At 29.1% G+C, this 23338-nt stretch overlaps 4 protein-coding genes across 11 annotated transcripts; 2 read left to right on the top strand and 2 right to left on the bottom strand.

Annotated features, from left to right (window-relative positions):
* Positions 1-907: 907 nt before the first annotated feature.
* LOC111413610 (uncharacterized) lies at positions 908-3489 on the top strand. 2 transcript variants are annotated; one of them, XR_011640418.1, is made up of 5 exons: positions 908-1341; positions 1400-1515; positions 1563-1767; positions 1819-2502; positions 2565-3489. XR_011640418.1 is itself a non-coding variant. In XM_023044645.2 (4 exons), exons 1-4 carry the CDS (start codon positions 1178-1180, stop codon positions 1898-1900), a joined length of 567 nt encoding a protein of 188 aa, XP_022900413.1. In that variant the 5' UTR covers positions 908-1177; the 3' UTR covers positions 1901-2517. The 2 variants fall into 2 exon arrangements, 1 of the variants encoding a protein (XP_022900413.1); XM_023044645.2 differs by lacking the exon at positions 2565-3489 and having other exon boundaries at positions 1819-2517.
* Positions 3490-7972: 4483 nt separating this feature from the next.
* On the bottom strand, positions 7973-9623 carry LOC111413606 (NAD-dependent methylenetetrahydrofolate dehydrogenase). 2 transcript variants are annotated; one of them, XM_023044638.2, is made up of 4 exons: positions 9488-9623; positions 8930-9108; positions 8262-8873; positions 7973-8204 (listed from the first exon to the last, which is right to left on the bottom strand). In XM_023044638.2, exons 1-4 carry the CDS (start codon positions 9496-9498, stop codon positions 8092-8094), a joined length of 915 nt encoding a protein of 304 aa, XP_022900406.2. In that variant the 5' UTR covers positions 9499-9623; the 3' UTR covers positions 7973-8091. The 2 variants fall into 2 exon arrangements, with proteins under 2 accessions (XP_022900406.2, XP_071052185.1); XM_071196084.1 differs by lacking the exon at positions 9488-9623 and adding an exon at positions 9210-9357.
* A 629-nt stretch (positions 9624-10252) lies between these two features.
* On the bottom strand, positions 10253-12486 carry LOC111413608 (clavesin-1-like). 2 transcript variants are annotated; one of them, XM_071196085.1, is made up of 2 exons: positions 12413-12486; positions 10253-11338 (listed from the first exon to the last, which is right to left on the bottom strand). In XM_071196085.1, exon 2 carries the CDS (start codon positions 11324-11326, stop codon positions 10487-10489), a length of 840 nt encoding a protein of 279 aa, XP_071052186.1. In that variant the 5' UTR covers positions 11327-11338; positions 12413-12486; the 3' UTR covers positions 10253-10486. The 2 variants fall into 2 exon arrangements, with proteins under 2 accessions (XP_071052186.1, XP_022900407.1); XM_023044639.2 differs by lacking the exon at positions 12413-12486 and adding an exon at positions 11817-11906.
* On the top strand, positions 12037-18174 carry LOC111413609 (androgen-induced gene 1 protein-like). Of its 5 annotated transcripts, XM_023044644.2 has the most exons (4): positions 12037-12111; positions 15338-15480; positions 17554-17664; positions 17713-18174. In XM_023044644.2, the coding sequence occupies exons 2-4, from the start codon at positions 15436-15438 to the stop codon at positions 18148-18150; spliced, it is 594 nt and encodes a 197-aa protein (XP_022900412.2). In that variant the 5' UTR covers positions 12037-12111; positions 15338-15435; the 3' UTR covers positions 18151-18174. The 5 variants fall into 5 exon arrangements, with proteins under 5 accessions (XP_022900412.2, XP_022900408.2, XP_022900409.2 ...); XM_023044640.2 differs by lacking the exons at positions 12037-12111; positions 15338-15480 and adding an exon at positions 12257-12527; XM_023044641.2 differs by lacking the exons at positions 12037-12111; positions 15338-15480 and adding an exon at positions 16177-16421.
* Positions 18175-23338: the final 5164 nt, after the last annotated feature.

Raw genomic sequence — 23338 nt, 5'->3', positions numbered from 1 at the left:
AGTCCAACAGAAGGAAGAAGTCCAAAAAAAACTGGCACCAGGGGGCTAAAACCACGATTTCCAACTGTACCTAAAAATATATTTGAATTAAATAAAATTTTTATTAAATTAAACTTTAACACTAAAAATGCACATAACCTCACTTTTCTTTTTTTACGAAAATACACAAGAAATAACAAAAAATGTAGCATAAAATCACCAATGTTAATGAATATAATAAAATTAATAAACAATTTCGTCTTACCCAGGCTTTTATCCACAAATTAACTTTAATAAAAATGTTTAAAAAAAAACTTTTAAATGTTTGTATTTAACGTGACGTGGAGAAGATCGTGCGGATACTACCAACTTAAATTTTTATTATGAAATATAATAATATAATTTTTGTTGTTTATTTTAATTTAATTGCAATTTCTTAGATTGATCTAAAATATCTAAAACGAATGTTTTTAGTGAAATTTGAATTAAATGAAATTTTAATTAAATAAAGCTTTATAATAAAATTGCGCATAACCTCACTTTGTATTTTTTACAAAAATAACCAATAAGTAATAAAGAAAGCATCATAAAAACAGCACTGTTAATAATATAAAATAATATTAATAAGTGATTTCGTCTTACCCACGTTTGTATCAACTAATTAACTTTAATAAAAATGTTTAAAAAAATTTTAAATGTTTGTATTCGACGTGACATGGAGAGGATGAAGATCGTGCGGATGTTACCAACTTAAATTTTCATTTAAATAATTTAATTCTTATTATTTATTTCGATTTATTAAATCAAAATAAATTCAAAGAAATAAACATTATTTATACAAATAATCAAATTTTTATTATACTGTTATGGCTCTTATTATTATAATTCATTAAAAAAAAAAAAAAAAAATAGGTTGGTATTATTCTCCAACTTCTGTCAAAATTGTCAAAAAAATTGTTTTATACATATGCGTTTATCTATCAACAATTCTAATCAAATAATAAACATAACGGTTTAAATTAAACGTGTTTACGTGATACGCATTGCAATAATCAAAATTTAAACAATTTCGATGTAAATATAATAAAATAAACGTAAGTTGCAATTTTTATCATCTTTCAGAACTAAGTTCTTGCTAAATGGAATCATCACACTAAAATTAATCCATAAAAAGAAAACGAATTAAATAGAAAAGAAAATGTCTGGCGTGTATGGACCCACGACTATCGATAGACAAAACTGTGAGAATGGGAATGGAATATCAAGTAATTTACGGTACATATCATCTTTAACTAGAGTCAAAAAGCATCAAATTATAAGGTCATTACCACTTATAATAAGTTTGATTTGTTTAATAATAGGGTGAGTTCAAAAAACGTTATTTAAAGTACTTAAAGTTGATATTTTAACGAATTTTTAGGTTATCTCTTATTTTAATTGGTTCATTAGGGAACTTGGCGATAGAAAAGGATCCTTCAAATTGTATATTAATCATTGTTGGGTTCATACTTTGTGGAATATCATCCGGATTATTCCGTAAGTAAAAATGTCTCAAATTTAGAAATAAATTAACACAAAAATAGTGTTTTATATGAAACGAGCTGGAAAATTATATTGTTGCCCCAAGAAGACCCACTTAGATGTAGCTGGTAAACACGTTTCAACAAATCCTTCAACCGATTTATTAGTTTCTGCAACATACCCCCCTGTTTCGGATGTGGCATATCAACAATCACAAGGTGATACGGAAAATAGTAGACTTATGGTACAAGAACATACCATTTTAAGGTAAATAATTATTTAAATTAATGATTTATTGTTAATATTTTTATATTTAAGTAATGAAGATGCAGATAGAATGATTGAATCGGATCCCAGAATTGTTTTGAGGCCCTTAAAATCAGCAAATGAAGATTGTTAAGATTTCTTTAAAGAAAATCTAAAATCACAATAATCGTCTCTCTTCTTAGAAACTTATTTAAATGCTAAAGAAAATATTTTTATGTAGTTAACAACGATTTTGCTTGCGATAGGATGTCAAGTAAAGTACAAAATTTCAAATGTTACATTAAAAATTGTTAACGTTTTAAAACAAATCTAAAATTAAAAGCAGTATTAGAATTTATCTTGAATATTATAAGCTTAATACGCTTTTTTTTTCATTATTTAGTACACCGTAATGTTTGTAACGCAACTGTGATGAACACATTCCGTTCATATATATATTTTCTTAATTTATTTAATGTAAGACTTTAAAAAAATTGGAAACTTTTCTTATTCTCTTTCGTAGAGAATTCGTATTAAGTTTTTTTGAACTTTATATTTACTAAGATATGTATTAGTAATTTAACGCTTAGAAATAACAATTTAATGAATTCTAATTGCTTTGGAAATCTATTAACGAGTTATTCGTACTAAAATCTTAGCAATAATCGTTTTTAAAAGTTAAATGTACACTCGATGGGCAGTGCAGTTTGGATGTATTTATTTTGCTTCGTTTAATCGCTTGGTAATAATAATAAAGTACGTTATTTCTCATTTATTATTAATTATTGTAATTTTTTCTACAAAAAAAATTTTTTTAGGTTATGTTTACATATGACGTTTAATGATTAAGGTTGGTCAACCTAAAAATAATTAATTCACTGTTTAGTACTCACAGGAGATAGTTTAATCTAATATTTTTATGATATTTCGATGTATAACCGCCTGTTAAATGTATTTTTTGATAAAAATCATTAATAACTATTTCTATCTTCAAAAATAAGTTATTTTTAATCAATTCCCGGTATACTTACTTAATCCATCGATTAGAATTATTTGCTAAAAATAACCTTTAGGATTCAATTTCTTACCTGTTTTCGGCATATATCAAGATTAGGAGTCTCTCTTAAAAATCGATGATTTTTTTTTTAATCGATAGGAAATGAGTCAAAAGAGGCGTTAATGATAAAAAAAAAGTGCGGAAAAGTGTAGTACTTACCGAAAAATCACTTTAAAGTTGCGATTTGACGTTTCTTTTTGGAAGTTCAAAGCAATGTTAAAATTGCATTTTCCTATTAAATTCTAACCTGAAATTGTTTAATTAATACCCACGCACAAAATAAAAAGTTATTTTCACTAAACTTATTGAGATTACAACATATTTTCGGATGAAAACCTTATTTTTTAGGCTATCAATGCATAACGACAACTACCTGTCGTTAAATAGAATTGTTTCTACCAAATGTGTGTTAATAGACTTTGTGTTAATAGATTGTGTATCAATTGATCTGTCAAACGACTGAAATATCTTAATATTGTAAATATAAATGATAAATAAGTATAATAGCTTATTTAATAGTACCTTACTTAAGTTAAAATAGTTAATTAATTAAAAATTATTATTAAAAAAGACGTGTACATGGTTACAAAATAACAATAAAAAAATAACCCGTGTGACGATGGCAACAAACTGTGTATTTAACCAAATGACAATTATAACTAATACACAAGCAATGTTAACCATGACATGTATTTTCGTATTAAATCCTAACCTCAAATTGTTTAATTTATACCCACGCACAAAATAAAAAGTTATTTTCACTTAACTTGGGATTACAACTTAACTATTCATAATGACACCTATGTGAAATTAGCCCCCAATTAGATAGGATTTTACATGTATAGTATTTTGATTATAACATGAGAACCTGTGAACCAATTTCGATAAACAATGTCTCATTCGAAAGCTTAATCTTTGGTCAATACGACAGTGGAAATGCCCGATTCGAAATCTCTTTCGAATTTCGTTAAAACGCCAAAATAATGCGAACATACACAAAAATTACACAAAATTGACCTTCTTTAAATGGTGATAACTCGTAAATGATGTACCCGTTAATCAAGATTTATACGTCACTTGATTCGTCATAGTGTCTTCTATTGAAATTACAAGATGCCCGATTTCAATTCTCTCCCGTTAACTTTATACAGCCCTCGGAATGACACCGTCTTCGGCTCGTTGTTTATGCACGTGTGAACGCTCAAAAGTATAGTCCCCAATATAGAAAAATTAATTTAAACTAAATCGACTATAATTAAAGAACAGTTTGACGGATTTTAATGTTTTATATCTCAATCGAAAGTTTATGTCTGGCTGAATGCTGTTGTCGAAATGCCCGATTCGAAATATTTAAGGATTTTGATTAAAACACAACAAACGAATTAATTAAACAGATCAATTATCTCCGTAACTAATTGACCAATTTTAGTCATCAAAATCTCGGTCGAAAGTATGATCTGCAATGAATGCGAAGGTGGAAATGCCCGATTTCAAAATTTACTAATTATGTACATACAAACATTGAAATGACCCCGCGAGAAATTTCGAGTCGGGCATTTCCACTTTCGTATTGGCCAAAGATTAAGCTTTCGAATGAGATTTTGATTATCGAAATCGATTGGCTGGTTTTCTTGTTATAATCAAAATACTATACATGTAAAATCCTATCTAATTGGGGGCTAGAAAAATTTGGAGCTAACCTCGCATAGGTCATAATGACTAAGAGCCTGTCGTTACCTAGACTGTGTGTCTATTAACTATGTACAAGAGCGTCGCCAGATAGGAGCAAAGATAGATTCGAAAAAAGAAATTGAATAGAATATAAGATACAAATAGATTCTAAAAATCTATTTGAAATGTTTATAATCTGTTATCGCATTTAAATAGAGAGCATGAGAGTTAAATAAAAATTTGTTATTAAAAGACTTCAAACCACTTAAATATTATAATTAGGATAATTATTAGTTAGTTTAACGTTATTTTGGAACTTAATAACACATATTATTGATGAAAATCCCTTTCGTAGTTACAAAGTTTTAACATCAAAAGTTCATAACGTAGGGTGTATGACGTAAGATGGGTTTATGAGAAAGTTGAACTTGTTCATTCATAAGTAGATAGTTATTATTATCTTTATAATTTGTTACACGAATGAAGAAGCTCAACTCCTCCATAATTTATATTATGTTCAGTCTTTATGTGGTGCTGAAAAATATTGGAATTTTCTTTAGTTTTATGTTTCTAGTTTTCAGCCTCCTCAACATTTGTCCGATAGCAACAAACTTGTATCCGTAATTTTTTATCTACTTTCTTAGCTGATATCTTTCTTATTATTGGAGATAATTCGAGATAATAATTAGAGATTCTTTCTCTATCTAAAACCGGTCTTTGTCTGTCGATAAGTTAATACTAAGATCAATCTGTACTTAAACTACAAAGCGGTGGCTCTGTACTTAGATTAAATAGCTTAAAATTACCAAACTTCAAGCCTTTGTGCAATTGTTATCAAACCGATTTTTAAAAAACTATTATCACACTCGGAAAGAGCGCTCTTTAAATTTATTATATCTTAACCCGGGTTTTCGTTGGTAAATGGGTCTATCGGCGTCATGCTTAAATCGCCCTTAATATACATCCCTACACGCAAAAACGTTTAATTACTATTCCTTTAAACAAGTTTCTTATTTGATATTGGGAAAACTATAGAAGTATAGATCTATCTTATCTACAATTTGCTGCTCTTTCTAATGGTGTATAACACGTGGCTATCGCTACTTGGTTATAGAGTTTTTTCCTGGTGATATAAGAAAGTTATTGATCCCAACAATGTTTAAAAGTAGCTAAAACGTGTGAATTTGGTAATTTTTTGACCAAAAACGTCCTTGTGTAAGTCTATAACTTCATGATATACTTCTATAGTTTTCCTCATATCAAATATGTAAGAAAGTTGTTTAGAGGTAGGGCAATTAAACGTTTCTGTATATAGAGATGTATATTAAAGGTGATTTAACCATGATGCTAATTGATATTGACCAACAAAAACCCGGATTAAGATATTTGAAGGAGCGTTCTTTCTGATTGTGAACACAGTTTTTTAAAATTCGGTTTGATAACAATTGCACAAGGGCTTGAAGTTTGGTAATATTAAGCTATTTTACGTACAGAGCGGTGTTCTTCATCTTTTATTGATTTTAATATTAACATATCGGCAAACGAGGACCGACGATTTCATAAAGAAAGAATCAAGCTTTCATATGGTGCATTTAGTGTTCTGCTATATCTAATAATAAGAAAGATATCAGCTAATAAAATAGATAGGAAATTGCGGATAAAAATTTGTTGTTGGAAGGTTTGTTGCTATCGTTGCTATCGTCACATCCTCAATCGGGCATTTCCACTTTCGTATTGGCCAAGGATTAAGCTTTCGAATGAGACATTGTTTATCGAAATCGGTTCACTGGTTCTCATGTTATAATTAAAATACTATACATGTAAAATTCTGTTTAATTGGGGACTAACTTCACATAGGTGTCATTATGAATAATTATGGTGTAATCTCAACAAGTTTAGTGAAAATAACTTTTTATTTAGTGCGTGGGTATAAATTAAACAATTTGAGGTTAGGATTTAATACGAAAATACATGGTTAATATTGCTTGTGTTCATTGTGTTGTCAGTTGTAATTGTCATTTGGTTAAATACACAGTTTGTTGCTATCGTCACACGGGCTATTTATTTATTTTTATTTTGTAACCATGTCTTTTTTAATAACTATTTTAATTTAACTAAACTACTATTAAATAAGCTACTATACTTATTTATCATTTATATTTACAACATAAAGATTGCAAAGAGCTTTCAGTCATTTGACAGATCAATTGATACACAATCCATTAACACAAAGTCTATTAATACACATTTGGTAGAAACAATTCTATCTAACGCCATTTAATTGTCGTTCTGCATCGATAGCCTAAGAAACAAGGTTTTCATCCGAAAATATGTTGTAATCTCAACAAGTTTAGTGAAAATAACTTTTTATTTTGTGCGTGAGTATAAATTAAACAATTTCAGGTTAGAATTTAATACGAAAATGCAATTTTAACATTGCTTTTAACTTCCAAAAAGAAACGTCAAATCGCAACTTTAAAGTGATTTTTCGGTAAGTACTACACTTTTCCGCACTTTTTTTTTATCATTAACGCCTCTTTTGACTCATTTCCTATCGATTAAAAAAAAAATCATCGATTTTTAAGAGAGACTCCTAATCTTGAATTATTCCCTGTTTTCTCCCCACCACATAAAATATGATTATTTATCTTTTGCACGTTTTAAAAGAATATAAAAAATAATAACAATATTTTTAAAACCGAAACGAAATTTGAGGAGTTTACTAGCTTTTTCTTAATCTTCATAGATGTCGCTGATAGTTTTCATTAATATTTTTAAAATTATTAATAAATCATTAATAACTATTTCCATCTTCAAAAATAAGTCTTATTTTTAATCAATTCCCGATATAGTTATTTAATCCATGTATTAGAATTGTTTGCTAAAAATAACCTTTAGGATTCAATTTCTTACCTGTTTATCCATAAAAATGAACTCCTCGCCACATAAAACATGATTATTTATCTTTTGTACGTTTTAAAAGAACAAAAAAGTATTAACAATATTTTTAAAACCAAAACGAAATTTGAGGTTATGTTGACTAGTTTTTTCTTAATCTTCATAGATGTCGCTAGTTGTTTAAATTAATATTTTTAAAATCATTAATAACTATTAATAAATCATTAATAACTATTAATAAATCATTAATAACTAATAAGTTTTATTTTTAATCAATTCCCGGTATAGTTATTTAATCCATCGATTAGAATTGTTTGCTAAAAATAACCTTTAGGATTCAATTTCTTACCTGTTGTTCACAGATGTCGCTAATTGTTTAAATTAAATAAAAATTAATAAATACTAATAATAAAATACAACACTAATTAATTAAAACTATTGAACATTTTGTAATTTATCCACACGAATATATATATTAGGTATATATTATAATTTATAAGTATATTAAGTAAGGTTATGTATTTCAAAACATACAGTTAATGAAAATGGAAAAAAATGTAAATGTTTGCAATATTTATGTGTTATTAAATAATTGAGATGTTATTGTATCCTTGATAATTTATTATGCATAAATTCGATATAAATTCATTTTAAGTACATTATCCATATTTAAATATATAAAAATACTGAAAAAAAAGCGATAATACTTGTTAAAGAATTCATTGTGCTAATAACTTAGCAGCTTTAAAAGTATTTCTCATTAACATAGCAACAGTCATTGGACCAACCCCACCAGGAACGGGTGTTAAATAACCAGCGACTTCTTTAACACCTAAAAATGCAAACAAAAAAAAATAAAATTAATTTTTTATTATAAAAAAAAGTTTACCATTAAAATCAACATCCCCAACCAACTTAGTTTTTCCTTCGGGCGTGGTTATACGAGTAATCCCTACATCAATAACACAAGCCCCTTTTTTAATCATTTCTTTTTTGATTAATCCAACAACTCCTGTTGCACTAATAACGACATCAGCTGATTTAGTAAACATTTCTAATTGTTCTTTAGGCGTATGTCGATGACACAATGTAACAGTTGACTCCAACCCAGGAAGATTATAACGCGCATCCGAGTGCAAAATATTAAAAATGGGAAGTCCAACGTTTTTCGATCGACCACAAACGACGACGTTTTTACCAAAAATTTTCGTCTTAGAGTCTTCCTCAAACCATTTTAGCAACTCAATAACGCCCAGTGCTGTGCATGGAACGAAACAATCCATGTTTAACGTTAATTTTCCAACATTTAAAATATGAAATCCATCTACATCTTTTTTTGGGTCAACTGCGTTACAAACATTGCGTTCGCTCACAGCTTCCGGGACGGGGAGTTGAACTAAAATCCCATCAACTTGCGGGTTTTCGTTTAATTCGTTTATTTTTTTAATTATTTCTTCTTCAGTTGATGTTTTTGGGAGATAAATTCGTTCACTTTTAATACCTAAATTTAATTTTTTTTAATTAATATTAATTTATTCGTGTTATTTTAATACTCACCAACTTCTTTTGAAGCTTCCATCTTTTTATTTACATAAGTTACACTTGCCGGGTCATCTCCGATTATGATCGCATGTAAAGTTGGGGCACGGTGGCCGATTTTAACCCATTCTTCTATTTCGAGTTTTAAGCCATTTTGAATGTCTTTTGCGATTGATTTGCCATCGATTAATTTTGCGCTTCAAAAATATAATCATTTTGATTCAAGAATTTAATACAAAAAAAATATGACGTTTTACATAACCTCAAAGTATTGCAAACTTAAAATAAGCAAATTTACCTAAATAACCTCAAATTGTTTAGATTAATTAATTGTTTTAAATCTTTAACACGGTTAAAAATAATCGACATGTTTTAAAACGAAGAAATTGTTATAAACTGAGTGAAAAATAGGAAAATTTTTGTACATTATTCGATAATGATTGTGTGAGTCAGGAATAGTTTTTTTATCTTTTATGGGTTGGTTATAAAGAATGCATAAAAAATGCAGAATTGATTAGATTAATAATAAATGGTTTAATTTAAATAAATTTGATGGAAACAGTGAGTTTAACGTACCTCTCGGACATTTTTAATTAAATTCTTAATGAATTTAACACCAAATCACTTTTAACAACTACACCTGGTTGAGTTACCACGTATAGGTTATAAAGCCGGTTTTTTAATGTGCTTTTGATAAATCAAGCTTTACTCAGCACGTTTTAGCACGGTGGGGGGTATTTAGTAATAAAACCCAAGGTCGTATTCATTTAGTGTTTAAATTGGATCAAATTTTAATTAAATCATTTTTCGTATTAATTAACGTTTTATATAATTGTTAAATAGAGTTTGATATAAATAACGAAGAAAAATGTTATATAATTTAATATAAATTGTTATAATTTTAAATCTGGGGTAAATTTGATTATTTTTGAGGTTGGTACTAATTTTTATTTTTAAATCTAATTTTTGATAAAAATTGATAATAAATGTAGTAATTGTAGGATTTTAAAGGTAAATAATCGTTTAATTAATAAACAATTTAATGTAAAAAAAATATTAACAAAAAAACATTACGTTTTATATAACCTCAATCTTAAGATAAACAAATTTATCTAAATAGCTTCAAATCCTTGTTTATAGATATAGATGGAAATTGGATTGAATGAATTAATCATTTTTTGTAATAATTAATGTTTTATATAATTGTTATAAATGACGAAAATTTAATTTTTTTGAGGTTGGTACTAATTTTTATTTTAAAATCTAACCTCATCTAATTTTTGATAAAATTTGATAACAAATATAGTAATTATAGGATTTTGAAGGTAAATAATCGCTTAATTAATAAATTTATAGTTTTATTAGATATTTAATGCAAAAAACACATCATTATATTGCCCTTAATTATTATTATTGTCAAGTTAACCTCAAAAATTTCCTTCAGTCAGTGCAAAATCAAATTTAAAATATTCTTGGAATGATCAAGATTAAAATAAGCATCTTGTATATAATATCACAGAGTGTATACAATAAATACATAAATACATTCGTTTTTTGAGATTCTGTTTTTATGAATTAAACTTTGTCGCTTTCCATGAGTTGTTTGAGCCAAACTTCCGGGTTAAAACTGGCTTGTTCGCCCCCCATTTCCGCCGGAAGTATATCGGTAGGCACGTAATTATGAAGCGTACTCAAATTATTTCCGTGTACATAGATGCGTTCCTTAGTTTTTTCTTTTAAAAATGGTTTAATAAGCGCTAAAGCAGCTTCGACGTACCACGGTTGCCCGATGAAATGAACCCCTTTAAATTTCGCGGGGAAACAATCTTGTAGCCCTTCAATCATCGTTTTTAAAATGGCCGGTTTCAAATGGGTCGTTTGGCGGAACGAAAATTCGGTCCAATCGACTAAAATGACGAAACCATTCGCTTGATTGTGAATGTTTTGTATTAAAAATTCTAAAGTATACAAAATAGCGCGATAAATTCCCATTAAAGTGTATTGGGAGCAATCCCAATTGTTCCCATTAATCAATAAAACACACCGCCCTTTTCGATCCCTTGATTCTAAAACCCCGGGGATTCCATTTTCTAAACTTTGTCGAATATCATCTGATTGGATGGTGAAATTGCGAAAAATCTCCGGATTCTTCTTCCTATACCAATAATAATTCCGGATTAATTCGAACGACTCGTTTACGTTAAATTTCTTCGCGTAAAGGAATTTTAAAAGGGTCGAATCATCTTGTTGCATGTTATCTATTAATTCGATGTCCCCGCTCGTTTGGATGGAGCTTCTTAACGATTTTATGGATGTTTGTTCGTCGGTTGGTTCATTTTCTGTGTAAATTTGCTCCCTGAGGATATCTCTTGAAATCATATTACTCTTCCAATCAAATTCTAAGAATTCTGCCATGGTTATTTTTATCTAAAACCAAAAATAAATATAATTAAAGTGGTTTTGTAATGTTTACTGACCTACATTAATTTATTTAAATAAAATTTACGTTAAATATTACTATATACTTTGTAATTTTTGTAGGATGAAATCGAAATTTTTTGAAATGACGAAATGATTTGGTAAAAAGTAAAAGTGTGATAACATTTTAAGGAGATTACTCAGAGATTTGTCTTTGAGATAAGTGAGATTTTAGGAAATCCTGTTTGTAATGATAATAAAAGTATGATAAAATCACTTCCAGACGGACGATAACCTTTGTGATTACTTTTTATGGAATCACAAATAAATGGATGTTGAAATAAAGTCAGTAAGCGGATATAAATTGTGTGCCACGAATTTTAATTGGGATAATCCAACATTAATTAGATTAAACCTCATATTAAGAAATAATATCGAATGAAACGTCCTTGAAACAAGAATTGTTAAATTAAAATTAAGAACTCACCTATTTTGTTGTTAATAATTAATGTAACCTTCTCGATATTGACCAACTGCTCTTTACACAATCAACAAAACTTACTATTTAAAATTGTTGCTATATATTTATATTTTTCGATTATTTCAGATGGAATAAACAAACTAGAGCTTGAGCAAAATACAACGAAAGAAAACCGAAAACCCGAAGGGAAAGCAACAACATTAATACCTAGTTGAGAAAAAAAAACGCACCTGGATGACTCATTTGTGATTTTAACACGACTTAAAACGACGTACGTCCACGTTGGAGGGGTTACCCGCACGTAAGTCCTTTATTACATCATAACCAAACAGAACCGTAACGAAAAAAAAATTAATTTTCTTTTATAATCGCACTTTTTTGATAATATTTTAAACGAGGTTAAAATGAGACGTCCAAGAAAAAGATAGGACGATGTAATATAATAAGTGTAATTTAAATCCGGATTGAATCAATTCAATTCGTTGTGGTTTATCGAAAAGGTTGTACTTATAATTAGTTAAAGTTGAAATTTAAAGGAAGAAAATGGGGTTGAAAGGTTTCGTTTACGTTTTGATGGTGGTTAGTAAATGTTACGCTTTTACCTACGATCAAATGTACGTCGATTTGTCCTTGTTGCTACCTAAAGGTTATGAAGGGAGCTTTTTGGAATTCGGTGGATTAAAAGGAAGATTAAAATACTTAACAATGTGGAATATGGTAATGTCGTTAATTAAGATTTCATCTTATCTTAAAACCATCTTGACATAATCTAAAAGATATAAATCTTTCATTGACATGAAAAAAATTATTTATAGTGAATTGTTTATATTATTATTGTTGTTATATAATTAGTTAAAAATGTTCTTGGAATAACCAAATGTCAAGTTGAGAAAGTTGACAGGTTGTCAAGATTAATTATCTGAACGCTTCCTTTTTTAATACTCACATTTAACTAATTGTAAGCGAATTACTATTTTTTTTAAATTAAAAATAATTTATTTATTTATTATTTATTATAATTATTTGTTATTAGTTAAATGAGGATGTGATAATATTTAAAAAAGGAAGCGTTCAGATAATTAATCTTGACAAACCTGTCAACTTTCTTAACTTGACGTTTAATTATTCCAATAACATTTTTAACCATAGGTTCTAGTTTTAATTGTTATTCAGCGCTATATTTTTAAGTTTCGGGTTTAGCCCTGTGTCTTCAGACGCTAAATGTTAAGTAAGGTTAGTTTTGTTTACAAACATTAATTATACCATGAAGTTTTCTTTGGCAATTAGTAATGGCAATTATAGCGTGAAGTTTTCTTTTGTAATGTCAATTATAGCGTGAAGGAATGTTCGGTAAGGTTAGTTTTGTTTACAAACATTAATTATACCATGAAGTATTCTTTGGCAATTTGTAATGGCAATTATAGCGTGAAGTTTTCTTTTGTATTGTCAATTATAGCGTGAAGGAATGTGAGGTAAGGTTAGTTTTGTTTACAAACATTAATTATACCATGAAGTATTCTTTGGCAATTTGTAATGGCAATTATAGCGTGAAGTTTTCTTTTGTAATGTCAATTATAACGTGAAGGAATGTTAGGTAAGGTTAGTTTTGTTTACAAACATTAATTATACCTTGAAGTTTTCTTTGGCAATTATACTCTGTTTTTAAACCAGGAGGAGTATTTTAAATTTGTCACCAGATTGACCTTGCACGTGATTGGTTGAATGCGAGGAAGGTTCACACACAGGCAATTTTGAATTTGAAGGTTAGGTTATTGACAATTCGACAGTTTCGTGTCATTATTGTAAATTTTGTGTTCTTAAACCCTTCTTTATTATATTTTGAAATGAATACACTCATAACTTCAATGTTAATTTGTATGTTTAGTGTTGACGATAACAAACGAAAATAAATACAATAATAAGTAAATAAATAAATAATAATAATTATTAATTTAAATTTACCGCCAAAATATCTAGTGATATTTTCTGGTGATTTTTCCTAGTGTAAATCTGATTTTCGCGTTTACTCCTCCTGGTTTAAAAACAGAGTATAATTGTAAGCGAATTACTATTTTTTTTAAATAAAAAATAATTTATTTATTTATTATAATTATTTGTTATTAGTTAAATGAGGATATGATAGTATTAAAAAAAGGAAGCGTTCAGATAATTAATCTTGACAACCTGTCAACTTTCTCAACTTGACATTTAGTTATTCCAATAACATTTTTAACTATTTAATTAATTAAGAGTATTTATTGTCAACTAAAAGTTTACAATATTCTGTACAAAACATGACGATGACGTCGATTTGTCTTTGTTGCTACCAAAAGGTTATGAAGAGAGCTTTTTCGAATTCGATGGATTAAAAAAAAGATTAAAATACTTAACAATGTGGAATATGGTAAAATCGTTAATTAACATTTAATCCTATCTTAAAACCATCTTGATATATATTGCAATCTTAAGATTATATTAGATTATATTAGGCTACATTCAGATAATTAACCTTGACAATGTGTGCTGTCACCTGTCAACTTTCTCAACTTGACATTTGGTTATTCCAATAACATTTTTAACTAATTAATCATAATTAATTAATTATATAACAACAAGTACATGCGTGTCAAAACCTCCAACCTTTTATTTTTCGTGCGTCGCTATACACCTCTTATCCAGTAAGTCAACAAACATAATCTTTCTCTTTCTCTAGACCTTCCCCATCACCTTATTAGCTCTTTTTGCCATATCCCTCACATACATCTTACCTGAATCTATACCACAGGTATGTGAATTCAATTAAGATTCAATTTTTAAGATATTTTTGCGTATTTTTGCCTCGTCACTATTCTCACCTCAACTATTAGACACTATCGTTTGAATATTTGGCACCTCTCACCCGCTTGAACATATTTGTTTAAAACATTGAGTTTTATCTTTGAAATAGAGATAGCGCCTCCACTTCAACCGACCGATTCAGGCACCGAAAATAAAGTTTTGATAGTTTGAAAAATTGATTAAAAAATGATTATTTTTTTCTGCATCGTATTCTCACAACTGACAAGTCGTGATTCCATGTTTATGAGCATTATTTTACTTTATTCCTCTATAATTGGCGGTTTTGTGCCTCTTGAAGCGGAGTCTGTTAGTTTACGTTAGACTTGCTGAATTAAACTGTCAAAGATATCTGGAGGAGAACGGTCTTGGCTAGAGACTTCAATGCTGAAGCGATCAAGTCCACTTGGCTTGTAGAACTGGTCTTATTATCGGAAACACAAGAGTGGAGTCAAGGCTTTCTCCCTTCTATACTCATCTCATTGATTCTCTTTTGGTATCTGTCATTGCTCATCCTACTCAGGTATCTGTACCACTGAAGTTGTTTTGTCTTTATTTTGATATAGGATTCTGCTCTATTTCTCTTCTGATACTTTTGTTTCTCGCCCTATCACGTCTCGTTCTTCCTACCATCCATCGTAGGTACTTCATTTCTAGTTCAATTACTTTTAATCGTTGTTTTTCTGTTACAGTCCATGTTTCGGCTGCATATGTTGGGGTAATCGAGAATCTAGTATGAATATTTAGCATGGAACAAACAATTACAGACAAGGGGGATACCATTGAGTAAATGGAGTATTGGCGAAGGTGTTGCAGAAAGACAAAGAGAGATAAAGTGAGGAATGTTGATATCAGACAAGGAGTTGGATTTGACTTGAATTAAAGAGACTTAAATCATGTCGCAATCGTGTGAGAAATTTTGTATGTTTATCTCGTAACTGTGCAAAGTGGCTAAACTTTTGATTCTTTGTGTCTTCTATAAGTCAGTTCTTTCTTTCTCTTAGAGGTTACACCCAGCTAATTACAGAACTCACTTTTATTCAGCAGTTATTGGTTGTTATAGTGTCATTAAGGTTTATGTTTGATATTTTCTCTTAATTTGGTATACGTCCAGGTTGTAATATAATTTGTTAATGCTTCTTTATAGTTTTAAACGGTAAAATTCGTGTATGTTAATAAATTACAAAAAAAAAATAAATTTGAGATGTTCACTAACTATTGGGACACCTATATATGAGGCACCAAATTTTAGCTTGACATTGACATACACATAACCTCAAAAATTAATTTTTTTTTATATAATTTTCTTATTTTATCTCAAAATGTCCTTAATAATCATAAATTATCTTCTAATATGATATTTTTAACATCAATACATTTCCCAAAATCAATCCCCAATTATGATTTAATTAGATGCGAAAAAAAATCAATAAAATGTGCCTCTAAAACTTCGTGAGTAAAAACGATAAGATAATCACTTCCCCTACCAAACACTATCATAAATTTAAGAGGTTATTTAAAAATCTAGTTGTAACGATGATGTTTCAAACGTTGAATCAAACCGGTTAGAAAACTAACGAATTTCGCGTAGGCCAGATAACCTCCAAAAAGGAGATGGGCGTAAAAACGTTTTATTACTTCGCTTTGGTGTCTTATTATTATTTCGCGATTTATTACGATCAGAAATACGTCGATTTGAGCCGATTTGCCCCGGAAAAGTATCGCGGAAAGGAACCTTTCGGGGGAAAATTGAAATATTTAACGATTTGGAACGTGGTAAGGTTATAATTATTAAAATAAAATAATTATTGATTAAAAAAAAATTATAACCTCAAATTTAAGAGATAACCTCGAAATGAATCTTTTGATCGGATCACAAAGTTCAATCATTTTGTTATTGCTGCAGTCGGCATCTGGCCACGAAGCCGTTAAGTTGTGTATTTTGAGTAATTATGTCAGCCAAAGCAATTTTGTATTTTGCAATATCCACTCACTTTTGGCTCGGGTGTTATTACGATTGGAACTATGTTAATATCCCACCGGAAGTACATCCGATCGGAGTTTCATTTGGAAAAACGAAAAAATTGAAATTTTTAACTTATTGGGATGCGGTTCGTACAATTCATTAATAATAATGACACATTTTTTTCTTGAAGTGAATGTTAAGTTTTTAGAATTAATTAACCTTGATTTGTGTGTAAGCATTTTATTTGTTGTACTGTAAGATATAATGAGAGGTTTTTTATCTTTAAGGTTAAATTTTTTTTATTTTTAGATTTAATTGCAAAATAATTTTCAAATTGATTAGATAATTCACTAAATTAACTAATTTCATGGTAATGAAACTTTTTAGTTTTAAATTAATTAAAGAGATGGCGTTATTATGACGTTTTATCTTAGTTTTATCGTTGACGTTGTTGTTGATTTTATTTATCAAATTAATTGATATAAAAAAGTTAATGTGGTTATTGTTGTTATGTACAGAGTCTGTTACGACGAGCTGATATGTATTCGTATTGATACGTATTTAAGCACCGCGCGCGCTGTTTAAACGACCGGAAAGAACTGTCAATTTCTGTCATATTTGAAATGTCAATTTCTGTTGTGCTTTTAATCATGGTGTTTTGTCACGTGTATTGTGCCTATAATAAGTTTTAGTTTTTAATTTTATGCATATAAACCATAAATGTTGATATATACAGGGTGTATAATCAAGAAAATTTCATTTTTGCATCTGTCAAAATTTTTGGAAAAACTGAAATAACTCAAAAAAGCTGCACTCTAGAGATATGATGACTTCTATCAAATTACACATACATATAGACTCAGCTCATCGTGTCAGATCTGTACAAGCTTTTTTAACAAGCTCTTTGAGCATAAACATTGTTAATACTTTATACATTTTTAGCTTCTACAATCGTTTTTCTTCACGATATGTTTTTTAAACGAAGTTATTGGAACATCCGATTTAATACCACCACCAAAAAAAACGTCCTTAATAAGAAAATTTAAAGATATCGTAAGTAATAGAATAAGAACGATTTCTTATTTAATTATTTGTTTTTAGCTCCTACCATCGTTAGCGTTTCCATTATCGATGTTTGTTGGTTTAACGTTTTGGGCGTTATATGCGATCGACAGGGAGCTAGTTTTTCCGAAAGTGATAGATCCCTACTTTCCTTCGTGGCTAAATCATGTGATGCACACGAATATCATGATTTTTATCCTGATCGAGATGTTTACGGCGTTTAGGAAATATCCTTCGAGGAAAATCGGGCTGGGGATTTTGACCGTTTTTATGTTGGCTTATTTGGGGTGGATTCACGTTATTCATGCGTACACGAATTTGTGGGTTTATCCGGTTTTGGACGTTTTGAATTTGCCTGGTAGGGTTGGATTCTTTTTAGGACTGTTTTGTTTGTCCTCGGGGTTGTATCTGTTGGGGGAAAAGTTGAATGCTATTGTTTGGAGGAAACAACTTTCTGAAAAATCTAAACGAAAATGAATAATAAAAGTTTTTGATACTTAAGCTTTCGTTGACTTTTTAGATGTTTATTAATACAGTGATATAATAAAATCTACATACATCCCAGAATAGCTCCTGAAATATAGTCTTTAGAAGTCTAATAAGCACGATTTTAGTTACTTAATTAGGTCTTGTGTTAGTTCTAGTGATAGTACTAGCGCAAAACTAAAACATACAAATAAAACGTTGCGTTAAAATGGCGGATAATATCGAATAAAATTAATTTGACGTTTACAAAGTGAGGTTAGGATTTACCTTTGTGCATAATCACGTAGGAAATTAAAAATCCTTTAAATCAAGTCCAAACACGACCCAATTATCTTAAAAAACACCGGAGATATTCCACATTTAATTTTGACATAACCTCAAAAAAGTGACAACCGAAAGTTGGTGGTGTTTGTTGGTTTTTAAGATAACTCGTCCGAGTTTGGGCTCATTTTAAAGGGAATTTAATGTAGATTACGAATACGATGTTAGATTAATCAAATTCGCTAGTAATAAAAACAAAATGAAGGATGATTTAAGAAAAATGATTCGATTTGAACGAAATAAAATTCGCCGGGTATTTTTAGATCTAAAAAATAAAGAATTTTATTATTATTTAATTAAAATTATTAATCAAGATGGCGAAAAATATCAATTTGACGTTTACAAAGTGAGGTTAGGTTCTTTTTTTTATTCATAATCGGGTGGGGAATTAAAAATCCTTTAAATCGAGTCCAAACACGACCCAATTGTCTTAAAAAACACCCGAGATATCCAACATTTAATTTTGACATAACCTCAAAAAAGTGACAATCGGAAGTTTGTTGTCTTTTAAGATAACTCGACCGAGTTTGGGCTCGTTTTAAAGAGAATTTAATATAGATAACGAATACGATGTTGGTTTAATTAAATTCTGTTAAAATAAAGACAAAATGGCGGATAATATCGAATAAAATTAATTTGACGTTTACAAAGTGAGGTTAGGTTTTATCTTAGTGCATAATCACGTGGGAAATTAAAAATCCTTTAATTTAAGTCCAAACACGACTAAATTATCTTAAAAAACACCCGAGATATTCCACATTTAATTTTGACATAACCTCAAAAAACTGACAACCGGAAGTTGTTGGTGTTTGTTGGTTTTTAAGATAACTCGTCCGAGTTTGGGCTCATTTTAAAGGGAATTTAATGTAGATTACGAATACGATGTTAGATTAATCAAATTCGCTAGTAATAAAAACAAAATGAAGGATGACTTAAGAAAAATGATTCGATTTCAACGAAATGAAATTCGCCGGGTATTTTTCGATCTAAAAATAAAGAATTTTATTATTATTTAATTAAAATTATTAATCAAGATGGCGAAAAATATCAATTTGACGTTTACAAAGTGAGGTTAGGTTCTTTTTTTTTATTCATAATCGGGTGGGGAATTAAAAATCCTTTAAATCGAGTCCAAACACGACCCAATTGTCTTAAAAAACACCCGAGATATCCAACATTTAATTTTGACATAACCTCAAAAAAGTGACAATCGGAAGTTTGTTGTCTTTTAAGATAACTCGACCGAGTTTGGGCTCGTTTTAAAGAGAATTTAATATAGATAACGAATACGATGTTGGTTTAATTAAATTCTGTTAAAGACAAAATTGCGGATAATATCGAATACAATTAATTTGACGTTTACAAAGTGAGGTTAGGTTTTATCTTTGTACATAATCACGTAGGAAATTAAAAATCCTTTAAATCAAGTCCAAACACGACCCAATTATCTTAAAAAACACCGGAGATATTCCACATTTAATTTTGACATAACCTCAAAAAAGTGACAACCGGAAGTTGGTGGTGTTTGTTGGTTTTTAAGATAACTCGTCCGAGTTTGGGCTCATTTTAAAGGGAATTTAATGTAGATTACGAATACGATGTTAGATTAATCAAATTCGCTAGTAATAAAAACAAAATGAAGGATGATTTAAGAAAAATGATTCGATTTCAACGAAATCAAATTCGCCGGGTATTTTTAGATCTAAAAATAAAGAATTTTATTATTATTTAATTAAAATTATTAATCAAGATGGCGAAAAATATCAAACAATATCAATTTGACGTTTACAAAGTGAGGTTAGGTTCTTTTTTTAATTCATAATCGGGTGGGGAATTAAAAATCCTTTAAATCGAGTCCAAACACGACCCAATTGTCTTAAAAAACACCCGAGATATCCAACATTTAATTTTGACATAACCTCAAAAAAGTGACAATCGGAAGTTTGTTGTCTTTTAAGATAACTCGACCGAGTTTGGGCTCGTTTTAAAGAGAATTTAATATAGATAACGAATACGATGTTGGTTTAATTAAATTCTGTTAAAATAAAAACAAAATGGCGGATAATATCGAATAAAATTAATTTGACGTTTACAAAGTGATCTTAGGTTTTATCTTAGTGCATAATCACGTGGGAAATTAAAAATCCTTTAATTTAAGTCCAAACACGACTAAATTATCTTAAAAAACACCGGAGATATTCCACATTTAATTTTGACATAACCTCAAAAAAGTGACAACCGGAAGTTGGTGGTGTTTGTTGGTTTTTAAGATAACTCGTCCGAGTTTGGGCTCATTTTAAAGGGAATTTAATGTAGATTACGAATACGATGTTAGATTAATCAAATTCGCTAGTAATAAAAACAAAATGAAGGATGATTTAAGAAAAATGATTCGATTTCAACGAAATTAAATTCGCCGCGTATTTTTAGATCTAAAAATAAAGAATTTTATTATTATTTAATTAAAATTATTAATCAAGATGGCGAAGAATATCAATTTGACGTTTACAAAGTGAGGTTAGGTTCTTTTTTTTAATTCATAATCGGGTGGGGAATTAAAAATCCTTTAAATCGAGTCCAAACACGACCCAATTGTCTTAAAAAACACCCGAGATATCCAACATTTCATTTTGACATAACCTCAAAAAGGTGACAATCGGAAGTTTGTTGTCTTTTAAGATAACTCGACCGAGTTTGGGCTCGTTTTAAAGAGAATTTAATATAGATAACGAATACGATGTTGGTTTAATTAAATTCTGTTAAAGACAAAATTGCGGATAATATCGAATACAATTAATTTGACGTTTACAAAGTGAGGTTAGGTTTTATCTTTGTACATAATCACGTAGGAAATTAAAAATCCTTTAAATCAAGTCCAAACACGACCCAATTATCTTAAAAAACACCGGAGATATTCCACATTTAATTTTGACATAACCTCAAAAAAGTGACAACCGGAAGTTGGTGGTGTTTGTTGGTTTTTAAGATAACTCGTCCGAGTTTGGGCTCATTTTAAAGGGAATTTAATGTAGATTACGAATACGATGTTAGATTAATCAAATTCGCTAGTAATAAAAACAAAATGAAGGATGATTTAAGAAAAATGATTCGATTTCAACGAAATCAAATTCGCCGGGTATTTTTAGATCTAAAAATAAAGAATTTTATTATTATTTAATTAAAATTATTAATCAAGATGGCGAAAAATATCAAACAATATCAATTTGACGTTTACAAAGTGAGGTTAGGTTCTTTTTTTAATTCATAATCGGGTGGGGAATTAAAAATCCTTTAAATCGAGTCCAAACACGACCCAATTGTCTTAAAAAACACCCGAGATATCCAACATTTAATTTTGACATAACCTCAAAAAAGTGACAATCGGAAGTTTGTTGTCTTTTAAGATAACTCGACCGAGTTTGGGCTCGTTTTAAAGAGAATTTAATATAGATAACGAATACGATGTTGGTTTAATTAAATTCTGTTAAAATAAAAACAAAATGGCGGATAATATCGAATAAAATTAATTTGACGTTTACAAAGTGATCTTAGGTTTTATCTTAGTGCATAATCACGTGGGAAATTAAAAATCCTTTAATTTAAGTCCAAACACGACTAAATTATCTTAAAAAACACCGGAGATATTCCACATTTAATTTTGACATAACCTCAAAAAAGTGACAACCGGAAGTTGGTGGTGTTTGTTGGTTTTTAAGATAACTCGTCCGAGTTTGGGCTCATTTTAAAGGGAATTTAATGTAGATTACGAATACGATGTTAGATTAATCAAATTCGCTAGTAATAAAAACAAAATGAAGGATGATTTAAGAAAAATGATTCGATTTCAACGAAATTAAATTCGCCGCGTATTTTTAGATCTAAAAATAAAGAATTTTATTATTATTTAATTAAAATTATTAATCAAGATGGCGAAGAATATCAATTTGACGTTTACAAAGTGAGGTTAGGTTCTTTTTTTTAATTCATAATCGGGTGGGGAATTAAAAATCCTTTAAATCGAGTCCAAACACGACCCAATTGTCTTAAAAAACACCCGAGATATCCAACATTTCATTTTGACATAACCTCAAAAAGGTGACAATCGGAAGTTTGTTGTCTTTTAAGATAACTCGACCGAGTTTGGGCTCGTTTTAAAGAGAATTTAATATAGATAACGAATACGATGTTGGTTTAATTAAATTCTGTTAAAATAAAGACAAAATGGCGGATAGTATCGAATAAAATTAATTTGACGTTTACAAAGTGAGGTTAGGTTTTATCTTTGTACATAATCACGTAGGAAATTAAAAATCCTTTAAATCAAGTCCAAACACGACCCAATTATCTTAAAAAACACCGGAGATATTCCACATTTAATTTTGACATAACCTCAAAAAAGTGACAACCGGAAGTTGGTGGTGTTTGTTGGTTTTTAAGATAATTCGTCCGAGTTTGGGCTCATTTTAAAGGGAATTTAATGTAGATTACGAATACGATGTTAGATTAATCAAATTCGCTACTAATAAAAACAAAATGAAGGATGATTTAAGAAAAATGATTCGATTTCAACGAAATTATATTCGCCGGGCATTTTTAGATCTAAAAATAAAGAATTTTATTATTATTTAATTAAAGTTATTAATCAAGATGGCGAAAAATATCAAACAATATCAATTTGACGTTTACAAAGTGAGGTTAGGTTCTTTTTTTTATTCATAATCGGGTAGGGAATTACAAATCCTTTAAATCGAGTCCAAACACGACCCAATTGTCTTAAAAAACACCCGAGATATCCAACATTTAATTTTGACATAACCTCAAAAAAGTGACAATCGGAAGTTTGTTGTCTTTTAAGATA

The sequence above is a fragment of the Onthophagus taurus genome, chromosome 5, assembly GCF_036711975.1.
Source record: "Onthophagus taurus isolate NC chromosome 5, IU_Otau_3.0, whole genome shotgun sequence".
Taxonomy (NCBI): Eukaryota; Metazoa; Arthropoda; class Insecta; order Coleoptera; family Scarabaeidae; genus Onthophagus; species Onthophagus taurus.
This window is presented reverse-complemented; position numbering and strand designations above follow the sequence as displayed.